Source organism: Simochromis diagramma, unplaced genomic scaffold (genome assembly GCF_900408965.1).
Source record: "Simochromis diagramma unplaced genomic scaffold, fSimDia1.1 OVJJ01000816.1, whole genome shotgun sequence".
NCBI classification, from domain to species: domain Eukaryota; kingdom Metazoa; phylum Chordata; class Actinopteri; order Cichliformes; family Cichlidae; genus Simochromis; species Simochromis diagramma.
In genome coordinates, this window is record NW_024386908.1 from 2,340,568 (window position 1) to 2,356,270 (window position 15,703).

A 15,703-nucleotide genomic window follows, 5' to 3' on the forward strand; every position below is an offset into this window, starting at 1 on the left:
TCCCAGGTACAACTTTTGTAACTGAACTATATTCAATTTTTCAATTTTAATTCAATTTTATTTATATAGTGCCTCAAGGCGCTTTATATAAATATATTTTACGTCTTTATGATTTTCAGAAGCTTCAGCTCCTGTAATAAAGCTGATAACACCACACATGGATAATCAGTGATTAGTTCTGATTTATTTTAGCACTGATTTTCCATTTATAAAGATATAAGTGTTTGCCTCTAGGTTGACCCAAACCATTAAAAAAAAGACTGTCATTGAGTTCCAGAGTAGGTCCGTTTTTATTAATAGAGATGATAATTTTGTACATGTCAGAAGAAGAATGTGTTCTTTGTACACATTTAAATTGTATCAGTGCAGAAGAATGTCAGCTTTGTACCCACACTCCCTTCGCATACAACATTTCAAGTTAATTTATCAAGTACAAACAGGGATCCGCCTATTAACAACATGTGAGGCAAATGCATAAGATCAATGTGCACTAGGCTACAGGTGAGTCAGCAATTCAGCGCCATTTCTTCGCAAAACTGATCCTCAGCGCCTAAAAAAGATCTGAGAGAAAAGAACACAGAGACAAGAAGATAAATTATTTATCTGATGAAAAAAAATGTTATTGACACTAAACTGATGCTACCACATAATAAATACTGTATAATAATAATACTCAAACATAATAATAAACATGCTACTACTACTACAGACAAAAACTATTTGTGTAATATTTAATAATGATAATAAACTGTGCAACATGAAGAGCCTCACCTGTTCTGTACTCAATCACAGTGTGAAGGCAGCAGCAATGCTGAAGGCAAGGAGCAGCAGGGCTGAAGTTTCTTCAAGGCGAGTGGACAGACTGCGGTCTATCACTGAACACAAGCAGAAAGCAAAGATCTGAGTCAAGTATCAGTAAAAACAGTTAATATCTTGTAAGCTTTACATCAAACCATGGTTTTCAGCCTGTCTACCTTTCATCTGTACAGTTTTTAGGGCTGTAACTGTCTTCCTTGAGGCAGTATTTTGCGCTTCACACTTGAGAGTCACCGATTTAAGCGGATGATCAACTGTCATCTCAATCACGTTGCCCCTCACGGTCTGACTGTCCACAGACGACAGGAAGCGACAAGAAGGGTGACATTCGGCAGTACACACGTATTTATACGTTTCCGCAATTTCTACAACGTCTGGGCCTTCAATCTGAACCTTTGATGGTCCAACTGAAAGAAAGATGATTTGTGAAACACATTGTCGTACAAAGTTAATATACAATTACCTCGTCAATATCTCTTTTAAACACACTACCAACAAACCTTTGTCATGACAGCAAACATTCGCTTATCACTTCTGTTTCTTAGGTTAGAAAGGTAGCTAGTAGCTAGCTATACTGTAGCGGTGTCCCAAAACGTAGGCCGCATCCTTCGGACCGGCCTTCGCGGTCTACGTGGATCGGGTCCTTCGAAGACCGACAAGGCCGGAAGTGCGAGGCTGTGAAATGGGACGGTCTAGCCTTCAGATCTGCGTCTCCGTCTCGGTGGAGTTAAATAAACTCAGCCATCTGCTCCTTGCTATCTAAATATAACCGGACGCTGGCGTAAATTCTCGACCATCTCACACTTCTGTTTAATCAGTTTTCTGTTTGACATTTATTCAGCTGTGTGAAAATCCCAGAGGAACCCACCCGAGTTTAAAGTTTAATTTAATCTAATCTAATAACTTTGATCTCAGCCAAACCAATTTACTCCGGAAAAAATAATACACCGAAAAAAGCCAAACAATTACATTTTTAAGTTATCCGAGTGACTGTAAAAGTATTCGGCCCCCTTGAACTTTTCCACATTTTGTCACATTACAGCCACAAACATGAATCAATTTTAATGGAATTCCACATGAAAGACCAACACAAAGTGGTGCACACGTGAGAAGTGGAACGAAAATCATACGTGATTCCAAACAGTTTTTACAAATAAATAACTGCAAAGTGGGGTGTGCGTAATTATTCAGCCCCCTGAGTCAATACTTTGTAGAACCACCTTTTGCTGCAGTTCCAGCTGCCAGTCTTTTAGGGTCTGTCTCTACCAGCTTCGCACATCTACAGACTGAAATCTTTGCCCATTCTTCTTTGCAAAACAGCTCCAGCTCAGTCAGATTAGATGGACAGCGTTTGTGAACAGCAGTTTTCAGATCTTGCCACAGATTCTCGATTGGATTTAGATCTGGACTTTGACTGGGCCATTCTAACACATGGATATGTTTTGTTTTAAACCATTCCATTGTTGCCCTGGCTTTATGTTTAGGGTCGTTGTCCTGCTGGAAGGTGAACCTCCGCCCCAGTCTCAAGTCTTTTGCAGACTCCAAGAGGTTTTCTTCAATTCCCTGTATTTGGCTCCATCCATCTTCCCATCAACTCTGACCAGCTTCCCTGTCCCTGCTGAAGAGAAGCACCCCCAGAGCTTGATGCTGCCACCACCATATTTGACAGTGGGGATGGTGTGTTCAGAGTGATGTGCAGTGTTAGTTTTCCGCCACACATAGCGTTTTGCATTTTGGCCAAAAGGTTCCATGTTTGGTCTCATCTGACCAGAGCAGCTTCTTCCACATGTTTGCTGTGTCCCCCACATGGCTTGTGGCAAACTGCAAACGGGACTTCTTATGGTTTTCTGTTAACAATGGCTTTCTTCTTGCCACTCTTCCATAAAGACCAACTTTGTGCAGTGCACGACTAATAGTTGTCCTATGGACAGATTCCCCCACCTGAGCTGTAGATCTCTGCAGCTCGTCCAGAGTCACCATGGGCCTCTTGGCTGCATTTCTGATCAGCGCTCTCCTTGTTCGGCCTGTGAGTTTAGGTGGATGGCCTTGTCTTGGTAGGTTTACAGTTGTGCCATACTCCTTCCATTTCTGAATGATTGCTTGAACAGTGCTCCGTGGGATGTTCAAGGCTTGGGAAATCTTTTTGTAGCCTAAGCCTGCTTTAAATTTCTCAATAACTTTATCCCTGACCTGTCTGGTGTGTTCTTTGGACTTCATGGTGTTGTTGCTCCCAATATTCTCTCAGACAACCTCTGAGGCCGTCACAGAGCAGCTGTATTTGTACTGACATTAGATTACACACAGGTGCACTCTATTTAGTCATTAGCACTCATCAGGCAACGTCTATGGGCAACTGACTGCACTCAGACCAAATAAGAGTAATATTAAAACTTAGTAGCTGCCGCCATTGTTGGAAACTGGAATTGGCTGGGTCGCGCTATGAATTCTGGGATATGGTGGGCCATGAAGGACACACCTGACCCATCCTTCAAATTTGGGGAAATGAAGGACGCATTTGTTGGCCGCATTTGAAGGAGTCGACGAATTGGGACAGCCCTCGTCGCCTGGCTGTGACGTAATCGGTCTTCAAATGCAGCCTCCGAAGGATACAGCCTACGTTTTGGGACACAGCTGGGGTTATTGTTAGCCATTTATAATTCTTAGATACAAATTTACTACCCATGGGTCAGAGCCAGCCAGCAGGGTTGGTAAAAGAAAAGCATCAAAGCAGTTGTGAGATGAATAAAGAGGATCAGTGCAACTTTTGGTACACAAATCCTCTTGCTTTTGTTAGGTATGGTTGAATATGTAAGGTAAAATGAGATGTACAACAACTATTTTAATATCTGAAAAACATTTTTTCATCATTTGTAGCTCTTTCCAGTAGTAGGTGATTTTGTTTGAAGTTGTTTAAGTGTGGTAACATGTTAGAACTTACTGCAGTTTGGGGTAAATATTTATTATGAACCTAATAGTTTTGCATTGAAGAAAAAATGATTTTTGTCTATACTGTCAGTTATGGTTCTTAGAAAAAAATGAATTGGTGCATCACTACATAAAACAAGTCCCTTTGACACTTCTGTTTTTGTAGAAGATTAAATATGGTACAAAACATCTAAACCTATAAACTTTAGAGTTAGCAAATGAAAGGCTTGCAGTTCTGCTTGGGCAGGCTAACCGTCTGTAACAATCTTCTTTAAATATTCAACTTCCAGATTTCTTCTATTTAAAAAAAAATTACTGGAACTTAAGAAGTAGTTATGACCATATCCCTCTGTTATTAGTAAAATAATCTTTGTGTAAAGGTATTTGCTCCCAGTTTTGCATTTGTCTCCAAATCTTGACTTACATGTCACAGCTATGTTTTGAGTAGCAGTGGCAAACAGCCCAGACATGCGATTGGTGGCTTTGCAGGTGACAGTTTTGGAGGTGTCCATCTCCCGAGGAGTGATAGAAACAACATTTCCTTGACTACGGATCCATGGGCCTTTATCTGTCCTCCAGCTGTAGTAGCAGGATGGCTGACAGTACGCATAGCAATTATAGGTATGGCTCACTGTGGGATTCATCAAACTGGGGCCTGAAATGGAAACATTGGTAGGTCCAGCTATAATAGAAAAAAATATATTTGTCATTAGTGGAACCAGTATGGGCTAGTGTCCGTAATTTTTCACATGACAATAACTCAGTGAACTGCTCTTAGTTTTGTAAAAGATCTAACAAGCTCATACCTAAAACCTGGATGTTCTTTGTTGCCGTAGCACTCAGCCCGTTGTCGCCTGAGACTGTACATGTCACTGTTAAAGAAGGTACCCAACTATTAATAGTAAAGGCTAGCATGTTGCTTTGACCCACGGCACTTTGTCCATCCAGAGACATGGAGTAGGTACATGTCCCACAACTGGAACCGCACTCAATGCTGCTTGGCACACCCACCGTCACATAGTTTGGGCCAATAATGACTGGTTTCAAGCCTTCAGAAAATGTCACAAAAATTAGTACTTTATTGCACATAATGTTCAAATTTATTTATAGCTACAGTTCATTTATTATATATTGTTTATGATGATACCTAGAACAGCATTAGCATAAGACTTGTATTGAATTAAATGTAAAATCACTTACCACTGTCAGCCAGTTCAGAGGGCTTTCCATCTGAAGACAGTACTGGGTGAAAGCCTAACAACCAGTAAAGCAAACTACATAAAACATGTAAGCTTTTAAGTTTACAAGAAAATGTAGGCCTAAACAAAGTTTCAGCTATTTTGGGCTGTTTTCGGTCATACGAGGTAAGGAACAGATTGTTAACAAGTTTTTTATTTGGGATTGTTTTTATTAATCAACTCTACTTGCTGCTTATTTTAAGCTAACAGGTATGTGAAGAATCATCTAACGTTAGCAAAGTGTAGCATTACTGCAGGCCTTGTGCTGACTTTACACTTCTTCTGTACTTGTGTTTATAATTACACCGTGTTAGTATTATCTTGTTAATCATGGCCATAGACCTATGCATATATCTGTGCAGGTTCTCAGTCATCCAGGTCATGCTAATCTAAGGAGCTTGGAAAGAAAAACAACTGGACTTCATTTCACCTCACCTCACCATAAAGAAGTCCAGCCGCTTTTCTTGCCAAGCTCCTTGGATTACTGATGCATAGGCTTACACAGGCTGATAACTAGATATTACCAGTAACTATTTTACTTGGGAGGCTTAAATAAATTGCATAGCCTTCAAATTGTTTTTATGAATAATCTTCACATGGATCCATAAGTTACCCACTACTAACTTGGCAGCTGTTGAGCTTAAAGTTATACAAAAAAATATACGATAGCAAAATATATTTTAAGAATCAAAAATAATGTGCTCATAATGTCTAACTTGATTCAATTTACTTTTTCAGCATACTTTTGTAGATAAATGTAGAATGTTAAACGTAAGAATTTGGAAAAACAGCAACAAAACTGAAAAAGCAGAAAAAGGTTAACTTTCAATAGAAACGCGTTAGCCCTATGTACAGTGTGCCACGCTAACTTTTTTATCACAGCTACATTTGAGTTCATCGAAGGATTGTGTTACCTGCCAGAAACAGAAACACCGAAATTCTGATGACATTTGTGTTTTCTCCTTTTGGTTTGGATGTGAAGGTATTATCCATTTTTACTGTACGAAGCTGAAGTGTATCTCCGAGAAACAGTCCACTGACACAGAGCAGTCAGGCAGCCAGTCAACATGACTAAGCACACAGCTCATATCAGTAAGAGCTGAAAAGAAATCAGCCTTCTTCGTCACCGAGCAATCCATTGCTTTTGTTTCGTAGCACAGTGCGACCCATAGTGGTTACACAAAGGTTTCAGAATTTCATCAGCTATGTATAACCGATTTAGATGGATGAGTTTGTGCACCTTGGGTCAGTTTTCCAGAAGCTGATTTTAAAGAGTGGAGAATTACTCTGCAGCAGTACTCCCATCTTTGGGCTACAGGCTCAGAGCCAGATAAAAGGAGTGCTTTGAATCTAGGGTGGTGATAGTTGTAGAGAGTAGCCCAAAAAGGAAATGTCACAGGTCTGACCACTCGAACAGCAAACATTTAAATAGAAAGGCATTTATATAGCAATTTTCTAGTCTTATTGACAATTCAAAGCACTTTATATATCTCAAACTAATCAAACACATGCATATAACAAACTACAACACAACAACTTAACACAACTTAAAACAACTGAATAGACCACATTTATTGAAAGCAAACATTTTGACAAACTAATAACATTCAGTCTTTCTACACAAATACTTCAGGTCAAAGGAAAAGAATATTTGTGGGTGTAGGTGCAAGTAGGTGCAATTTTATTTGTAAGAATGTGTGTGTGTGTGTGTGTGTGTGCGTGTGTGTGTGTGTGTGTGCGTGTGTGCTCTTAAAGTGACGTCTCTTTCGAGTCCTTGGGTGGCCTGAAGGTCAGTATCTCTGTGAAAGTGTGACCTGCACAACACAAAAGAGGAAACTGTTATTAACAGCAATGCTAAACTCAAGTTCAACAACTAAGACACTGCCTGCCTTGCTGATTATGTTACGAATCAAGGCAGCTTCTGTGTATTATTAGATTTGAAATCTGCATCAAGTAAGATTAGCGTACACTGACCTCTTTTGGCCTAGGGAAGGTACTGCAACTTCATGGAATTAATTTTTTTTATTTTTTATTTTACTGTCATTCACATTGTCAATTTTTACCTATTATCTATACATCTTTTCTGTATGTTTGGGGTTATCTAAAGGAAAAATCTGGTTCTTCAGCAGTTAAATGCCCCACTTTGTTTGGTTGTTTGGTGTTAACCAGGAAGCATTAGAGGCTTTCTTAGATTTGTTTTTTTAACCTGAAGAACAACTGCTGGCTGCAGATTAGAACAAAAAAAGGAGAATTGGGGGGAAAGGACCAAAACAGTAAAGGTCTGTGCCAAAACATTAACAGCTGAGTAATAGGTTTTTTGCAACTCGATTAATTTCAATTGAATTCTATTTTATATAATGTAAAATCACAACAACAGTCATCTCAAGGCGCTTTATGTTGTAAAGACCCTACAAATATACAGAGAAAACCCCAACAATCAGATGAGCCCTGTGAGCAGGCACTTGGTGACAGTGGGAAAGAAAAACTCCCTTTTAACAGGAAGAAACCTCTGGCAGAACCAGCCTCATGGAGGGGCGGGGCCCTCCCATTCTACTTTTAAATACCCTCAGAACCACAAGTAAGCCAGCAATCTGATAGTGTGATGTAGAGGAGATACGGTTTTATGAGGTCTTTTAAGCTAAGATAACATGATTTTACATTCGATTCTGGATTCAACAGACTTCTTTCATATTTCTTTCAGAATATTTTTGAACAACTCCAGTATTTTTTTATTACGTTTCCACAGGTCCAGCGGCAGTTCTGTGTTGTCTAGGGTCTGATCGTATGGCAGCGCCTCGGTCTCCTCCTCCGTATCTCTGAACTCACTGAAGAAAGGGAGGTCAAGCGCCTCAGAGGCGCTCAGCCTCTGGTCAGGGTCCAGAAGCAGCATCTTTTCCAAGACACATACAGCTGTAATGCAGAGACATGTCATATTCTGGATGATAGTAGCTTAGTGTAATTTATGGATGGTGTATGATCACGTACCATTTGAGCTAGCTTTGGAGAAAATTGAGTGCAAATCCTTTTTTGGCACTTTTGGTAAGCTTCTGATGTAGTTTCTGGCCTGTTCGCAGAGGGAGAGGAAGAAGGTTGATAATTTGAAATATTAAATCAGTGACAGCACATATGTCTACTATTGTCATTTCAACAAGCCCCACCCACTTACTGCTCAAACCTTCTATTTGTGAGGGGCAGCCAATCATGAGAAAGTTGCTTTAAAAGGAGGAGGGGGCTGCACCAAATCAATCTAATGCAAACCAAGATTAAAACTTTTGGAAATGGAATTGAGCATAAGAGGTGACCTTTCCACATGCTTGATTAAAGTCTACACAGGAAAGTAATTCTTTAAAGTCTAATTCAATGCAAATGTCACCTGAGTGCTACTCATGTAGAATACAAGAATAAGACGCATGCACCAGTTTGGCGAAATGTACCGTATTTTCCACACTGTAAGGCGCACTTAAAATCCTTTAATTTTCTCAAAAATCGCCAGTGCGCCTTATAACCTGGTGCACCTTATGTATGAATTCTGGATGTGATTACTGACCTCGAACTGATTTTATGTAGTACACGGCGCTCAAAAATCTGTCAAAAAATGTTTTAGTACGACTTTGGTAAGCTATGAAGACACACCGCTTGATGGATTGTCGGAGGATTGTGACTACCGTAGTCAGAAGCCTTGCGGACTCTGTGTAATCTGGGTCCAAAATTCCGTCCGCTTCAGGTCCCAAAGTCAAACGAACACTGCAGCATCACTGAGAGTTAAAAACTGTCTAAATTCTTTCATCTTTAATAAAATGAGCAGCATTGCTGCTTTACCAGGTGTAACAATTAAGTTTAATATCCAGGCATCCATGAAAACAGAATTTATTAAATTTAATGGAGTTAGAAGTTAGCAGGAAGTTAGCTCGCTAGCTTCCACCTAAACATGATATAGCATGTTCTGACTGAGAGATTTCTGAAAAAATTCAAACATACAGCTCTGCTGTCACTTCCAACATAAATGAAGACAGAAAACTAAACAGCAGTGACGTTTATAGGGTTACTGAAGTTGGGCTAGCTGGTTTAAAATGATGTGCTACGTGATCACTAGCAACACAGCTATGTTAGCATAACATAAGCACAGTGAAGCTGGAGGATGAACGCTAACTTTTTTCCACTCAATAAAGGTTTATGCGAGGGTTCCCGATGGTTAGGAACAAATGCAATTACATGGCAGGATGCTGTAAACTGACCAAACTTAAGTCAGGAGAACAACTGAGATAATCCATCCACAATACGAGGTTAGTCATTAATATACTGCAACAACATGGGAAACGAGCAGCTGCGAGAGAATTCAACATTAATGAATCAATGTTACGGAAGTGGAAGGAAGCAAGAAGAATGAGTTGAGTAAAGTTTGACTTATCTGACTGTTTTGTTTCACTTAATGCACCTTATAATCCGGTGCGCCTTATGGTACGAAAAATAGAGCATTACAGTAACTAAGAAAATAGGTAAGGAAGATGCACTGCTCTTGACTCCCAGTGCCGAGAAAGTCCTAAACACAGCTACTCCTGTGCTTTCAATCTGAAAAATATGTGTTCCAAACATACTGTGAGAAAAAAGGAATGGTTTTGATAAACTTCTGTGCATCTTTTTGTGATGAGAACTGTGAAAACGCTGTGACCAACTTTGTATTGGAATGCATTATGGCAACTATGAAACCAGACTGACCACAGCTGCTTTTCCCTTTGAGGTCTGAGAGAGCAAATTGCATATCTTTTACAGCCCTCCCCTTTTTCAACTTTACAGCCAGTGTTTCATACTCAAAGGGAACTGTAACCCCAGGTTATTACTTACATCTTGACTTTGTAGTTTCACAATAAAGTCAGGAGATGGGGTTCCTGTAATCTTCATGATTTCCCTCAGCTGGTCCAGGTCTGACAGTGAAATATGGTTAAGAAGGGTGTGTTTAACTGATTTTTGATATTCAATTGTGAGCTTTCTTTTCAGCTTGCAAGTACAATGGGATCAACATGAAGAGACAGTAAAAATAGGAAAATGGGGAATAAGTCTTAATTTTGCTGTGAAGTGAAGGATTCAGGTGGTTAGTCTTAAACATAGACTGCATATAAAAGATGGCAAGGGTTACACGCTAGACTAACACGGTGAAGGATACGGTCGTTGCCTTTGAACAACGGCTTTCCCAGCAGCATCTCCGCCATTATGCAACCTGCCGACCAGATATCCACTGCAACCCAAAGCAAAGCATCTTTATCTGCAATTTTGGATTAAGAAAGAAATATATCCTCCTGATTTTTACCCCCATCCCTATAAGAAAGATAGCTGTACCAGTTTGCGTATAGTGCATCCAGTTGAGGATAACCTCTGGCGCTCTGTACCACCGTGTCACCACATAGCCGGTCATTTCAGAATCAGCCTGCCTCGCCAGGCCAAAATCCAGAATCTGAAGTGGAGGAAATAATTGAACTTTAACACAGAACGTGACTACGTCTAGAGACTTCACATCGATACATCTTCTTTGTTATTCGGCATTACCTTTAACTCACAGTCTGGGTTAATGGCTAAATTTCCAGGTTTAAGATCCTGTGGTGAAAAGAAATGTTGAGACCAATGAGACCAAGAGATACAAACAGTATGTGATTCCGGTTTAACATTAGTCATTAAAAGTAGGAATTCAACTCAATTTTATTTACATTCCACAAATGTATAATGTAACAACCCTTATTATTGTGATACAGCACCACTAGGGGGTGTTGTCCTGATATTGTAGTAGTTGGGGAGACTCCTAGTGTGTGTGTGAGTGCAGCGGCAGCCATTACAGCCGAGCAGTCTGTTCAGAGAGAGACCTCATCATTGTAACGCGATGGCACCGGCGACTACCCATCCCCGCACATGTAAGTATGGACAGAGGAGAGCCGTGGAGACCTGGCATGTATGGTCTTATGTTGCTAACATCAAATAAGGTCTGTTGTTCGATTTAACTGACTGGCCTCGAGTTATCCAGCTAACCTACACACCACATGCCCGCTGGACCCACTAGCCGCTCTTTCTTCGCCAGACTGCCGTTACAATAACAGACATTGCCTCAAAGTGCTTTATATTGTATGCATAAATACCCTAAAATTTATTAGATTAAATTACATAATCCCCTGTGAGAAAGCTCTTGGTGACAGTAGGAAGAAAAAAATCCCTTTTAACAGGATGAAACATCTGGCAGAGCCAGGGTCGGGGAGGGGCGGCCATCTGCCGTGAGCGGTTGGTGGTGAGGGGAGAAGAAGAGAACGGAGGGAGGCAGGACAAAGGATTTGGAATTGGAAGGCTTGTTTCTTTAGCAGGGCTAGCAAGGGTGAAAAAAGGACACATTTTTTAGCAGTAATTGATACGTTTTCTGCTCTAATAAGCAGTTCTCCGAGAGGCAGGAAAAATCAAGGAAAGGCTTTTGAAAATAGACATTTCAATAACACGATCTAACAGTCAGCGTATCAGACACAAACGCACACACTCACATAACAAAGCTCCCTGTGTGGGAATCGAGATGAATGGGACCGAGTATAAAAAAGAGAAAGTAGCCCCGCCACCCCCAAAGCTCATAGTCTAAAAGGTCAAAGGTCACCTACCCTGTGAATGATCCCTGCTGAGTGGATATACTGTGGAGAAAGCAGAGAGAGAGGGGGCATCAGATCAGCTCACTGAAACACTTTCCTGTTGTTTCAAGAAATTTCATGAGGGTTTCATTCACCTTGAGTCCTTTCAGCATCTGATAGACGAGGAACTGCACTCTGTCCTCCGATAACCTCTCCAGCTTCATCAGCTTGCCGAGGTCGGTGCCCATGAACGGCATCACCAGATAACTGCGGAGAGGCATGGGATCAATTCAAATGAGCTCTGTCTGATTCTTTAAGAGTGGTTAAGGAGAGCAGAGAGAAACTTACAAGTCACGAAACCGGTCGAGTGAGATTTCAGGAGTGAAAACATCCAACAGCCCAATGACCTGATAAGCCAGGAGGGAGAAAAAGCTCAATTAAAATCCGACTGGAATGATATTTAATCACATCTCTTCTCCTTCAAGCATGAACTTCAACATCTGGTATAATGTGAGTCGTATTTGCTGTTCCCGCGTCTTACGTTTTCGTGCTTCATGTGTTTGAGAAGTCGCAGCTCTCTGTAGGCCCTTTTGGCAAAAAGTTTGGTCTGGAAAGGCCGGTGTAGTTTCTTGATGGCCACCTGTGTCCCTATCCGGCGGTCCCATGCTGAACTGATGAGCAAGAAAACAGGTTTTATTGTCAGACTGAAATTTAAACTGGAATTACAAACCCAGATTGCACAATGAAATGTTTTTTTAATGATCTGAATTAAAACCAGAAACAACTGCATCTTTCCATGTTTTTTTCCATAGAAATGTGTTTCTTTTGTTGTGTTCTTGGTTTCAGTCAGGCACCTGCCCCGTTTTTAGTGTGTGTGTGGATGTATTTCCCAGTTAAGCAAACTTGTGCTTTTCCTAGCAGGACAAGTCACCGTGTCTGCAGTGGGAAAAAATGTAGACTGCAATGTGACTGGAGACAAAGTGCATTCTGAGGAATTAACTCAGGGTCTTTAGCTTGACCCTAACAATAAGAGTTGGGGGTGGGTTTTCTTTGTTGACCCTCAGTCACAGTACACAATGCAAAGAGGGGCCCTAGACAGCCATCTGTGGAGAGACCACTGACCAAAAGAGCACATACAACCAGGACCTGATGCTTAGATAGGCTTTTATTGCAACGTAAGATGCAGTGATGTGCAGAAATCTTGAGTCGCTTTTCATTTATTTACAATTTCCTAGAAAAATGGGAAATGGAAACCGAGATTTATTGAGACAAGTGTTAAAACATACGTGGAAATAAAGCATATAAGCCAAAAACTGAATTTATAATTCTAATAAGCTTGAAAGTGGATAATTGGTAGGTCCAACATCATTATTTAACACAGCCTGATCTCTCTTTGGCAAGTTTCCTTGTAGTTTCTTTAAGAAGTCTTCAGGACGGACATTCAAAGCTCTTCTTTGGATGTTGACTGACTGATACTACACTGCTTTGACAGTGTTGACTATACTCTTGGGGAGGCCAATGCAAACACATACAATTGGCAATGTGTTTGTCATCAATATCCATTTTGACGAGATCTCCAACAGCTGGCTAAAATGGAGCCTCAAACCATGACAGAACCTCCAACATGTTCTATGGATGGCTGTAGACACTTGCTGTTGTACCTCTGTGCTGTCCTCTGAATCAATTTTTTAAATTTGTATTCATCAGCCCACAACACCCGTTTCCACTGATTTTCAGTCCAGTTCTGGTGTAATTTCTCTTCGTCCTCCTTCCTTGACAGCCGCCCTCAATAAACAGTAAATGGATCAACTGAAGAGTCAGGTGCATCTCTCAGGTCCTGTGTCAGCTTGGGTTTTTTTTCCAGTTTCTTAAGGACAGGACTCTTTTTTTTAACAACACACTGCACACGCTGCTAAGACATGCCAAGTTTTTGGCTAATAGCACTTTGGGAATTACCTTGTTGGTGCAAGGCAACATTTCATGCCTGTCCAACTGTGTTACTTTGGTATTTCTCATAGATTCAACTGAAGAAACAGGAACAAATGTTGTGTTTTTGCAACAAGCTGCTAGGAACAAAGTGCAAAACTGATTATTTGCTAAGCTGACTGTTGTCTGTAGGCAACACTTGAGTTAGGTGTCTTCTTCATGCTTTGCTGACCAATCAGCGAACAAGTAAGCAGGGAAAATAATCCCTCTGAAAATGGTCAGGTACAAGGACTGGACTGAAAATGGGTCAAAAAGGAGCCAAAGAAAAACGTTGAAAGATTTTGAGAAATCCCGAGGAAACAATTTAGAAATTACAAGCAAGCCTGACTCCCTGGAAGCAAAATATAAAGAAATGAAAGGAGGCTCAAGACTTTTCAGACCGTACTTTACTTTATAGCCTTTCACAGTATGTACACAGACGTTGCTTAAAGTCTAACAGACTTGTCCAACTGCATAACACGCACAGGATAGGTTGAGTTTGTTGACAATCAGTCCAACACAACAGATTTTTTCTTTTTTAATCAAATTCTGTCAAAACTTTCAGCTACAACTTGCATAACTCACCACACAGTCCCATATGCTCCCGTTCCGACCTGCTTCAAGTCTCGATACCGCTCCGGTACCTCCCACACGGTTCTGTTGATCTCCTGCCTGTAGAACCCCGTCCTGGAGCGCACAGCCATACCCTACCGACGAACAAGGCTGCGGCTCCGCTCCAAACTCTCATGTGAAGAAATAAAAGTTCCACAGTAAAGAGCAGCTGTAGAAACTGCTGGGGCGCAAAATTCCTCCAGATGCGATCTCTTGTGCGCTTTGGAGGATCGATACTCACGGCCCCCCAGGACGCACACGCAGACTCACGCGCACTGAATTGTTAGTGGTTGTTTCTGGTCGCCCATGGCACTCCGTGGGTGTGTCTACAATGTGGGGGAAAGACTGCAAAACATCTGTCCACCCTATAAGGTTAGGTTCCCCCTGCGTCCCTTCAGAGCTAACCTTGGCTTCTAATATAAAGTCAGTAAGCTTTCTTTTTTTTGTTTTAGGGATTTTTTTAGGATCTTGATATTATTTTGAGTTATAAGTTATATTTTCTTTTACACCTGGTTGTGTGCACCTCAGTTTAAATACCTGATATACATGTCAGTGCTTTTAGCAGGGGAATGTCCAGAGTGGGCGCATGGGGTGCCTTGACCCCAAATCCAAAATATAGGATGTCTGAGCAAAATCCATGTTCAGCCGTCTTAATTAATTATTGGCAACACAAATTTTATTTTTTTGAATTCCTTCTACAGTGGCTCTGAGAGTTCAAACGCACTGCAACTTTAGAAAATTTCTGGAAAGCACAAAAAACACAGTGGATGTTAAATAAACACAACAAAAGCAGAAAAAGTGAAACAATGGAAGTAGAAAAAATGCTAGTGTTTGGGGGGGAAGATAAAGATGTGACGGAACAGCTGCAGACACGACAGAAATCCAAATATGCGAAGGATTTTACTGAAACATGCTTAAAAGAAGGGGAGGATTCACTGGTGATGTGAGGGAGAAAAGATGCTAGGCAATGTGTCTTTTAATCACATTATTCATAAAATACTGTTTATGTTTGCTATTTACTGTTTAGCCTGTCATCATGAATTACTGCCCCCCAATAACAAATTCTGTGTTTTGTGAGGGGTTTTTGTGTGGGGGCTCTTGCTATTTTTTTTTTCTCTTTTATTCAACTTTGATCGTCTTTGTGTATTTTTCCAGTGCTGGTGTTTTCTTACATTGCAGTGCATTTTTCCTCACAGGGGCACTGTATATTTTTGAAATATACAAAATATACTGCAAATTCCCTGTGAGAAAATCCATTTAGTCAGTTGGAACACCCCATTAAAAAGCAAACAAACAAAAATGGAAAACCTGTTTTCTTCAGAGCAAAACAAATACTAAATGATGAGGTTTGTAGTGTCTGAGTTTTACATGTAAAACCACCATCATCATCTAGATTGCTTTATGTCTTTACAGTATATATTTATGTCAACAATGTATTTTATTCACAATGAATGGTTCTAGTCCAAACTATAAAAATCACACGTTTAATGATATGAAGTATGCAAGAATGATGTGTACTCTATGTGAGACATTTTGGCAAACAGAGATGATCGAGTT

General features: G+C 40.5%; 1 protein-coding gene across 3 annotated transcripts; it reads right to left on the reverse strand.

Moving 5' to 3' along the window:
• Positions 1-271: 271 nt before the first annotated feature.
• On the reverse strand, positions 272-15,703 carry mapk12b (mitogen-activated protein kinase 12b). Of its 3 annotated transcripts, XM_040035601.1 has the most exons (19): positions 14,120-15,703; positions 12,111-12,240; positions 11,918-11,976; positions 11,725-11,836; positions 11,603-11,632; positions 10,521-10,568; positions 10,314-10,428; positions 10,141-10,212; positions 9,822-9,901; positions 7,965-8,043; positions 7,716-7,889; positions 6,718-6,793; positions 5,894-6,679; positions 4,942-4,995; positions 4,548-4,790; positions 4,166-4,423; positions 975-1,223; positions 772-875; positions 272-561 (listed from the first exon to the last, which is right to left on the reverse strand). In XM_040035601.1, exons 1-12 carry the CDS (start codon positions 14,236-14,238, stop codon positions 6,729-6,731), a joined length of 1,083 nt encoding a protein of 360 aa, XP_039891535.1. In that variant the 5' UTR covers positions 14,239-15,703; the 3' UTR covers positions 272-561; positions 772-875; positions 975-1,223; positions 4,166-4,423; positions 4,548-4,790; positions 4,942-4,995; positions 5,894-6,679; positions 6,718-6,728. The 3 variants fall into 3 exon arrangements, with proteins under 3 accessions (XP_039891535.1, XP_039891534.1, XP_039891536.1); XM_040035600.1 differs by having other exon boundaries at positions 5,894-6,793; XM_040035602.1 differs by lacking the exon at positions 975-1,223 and having other exon boundaries at positions 5,894-6,793.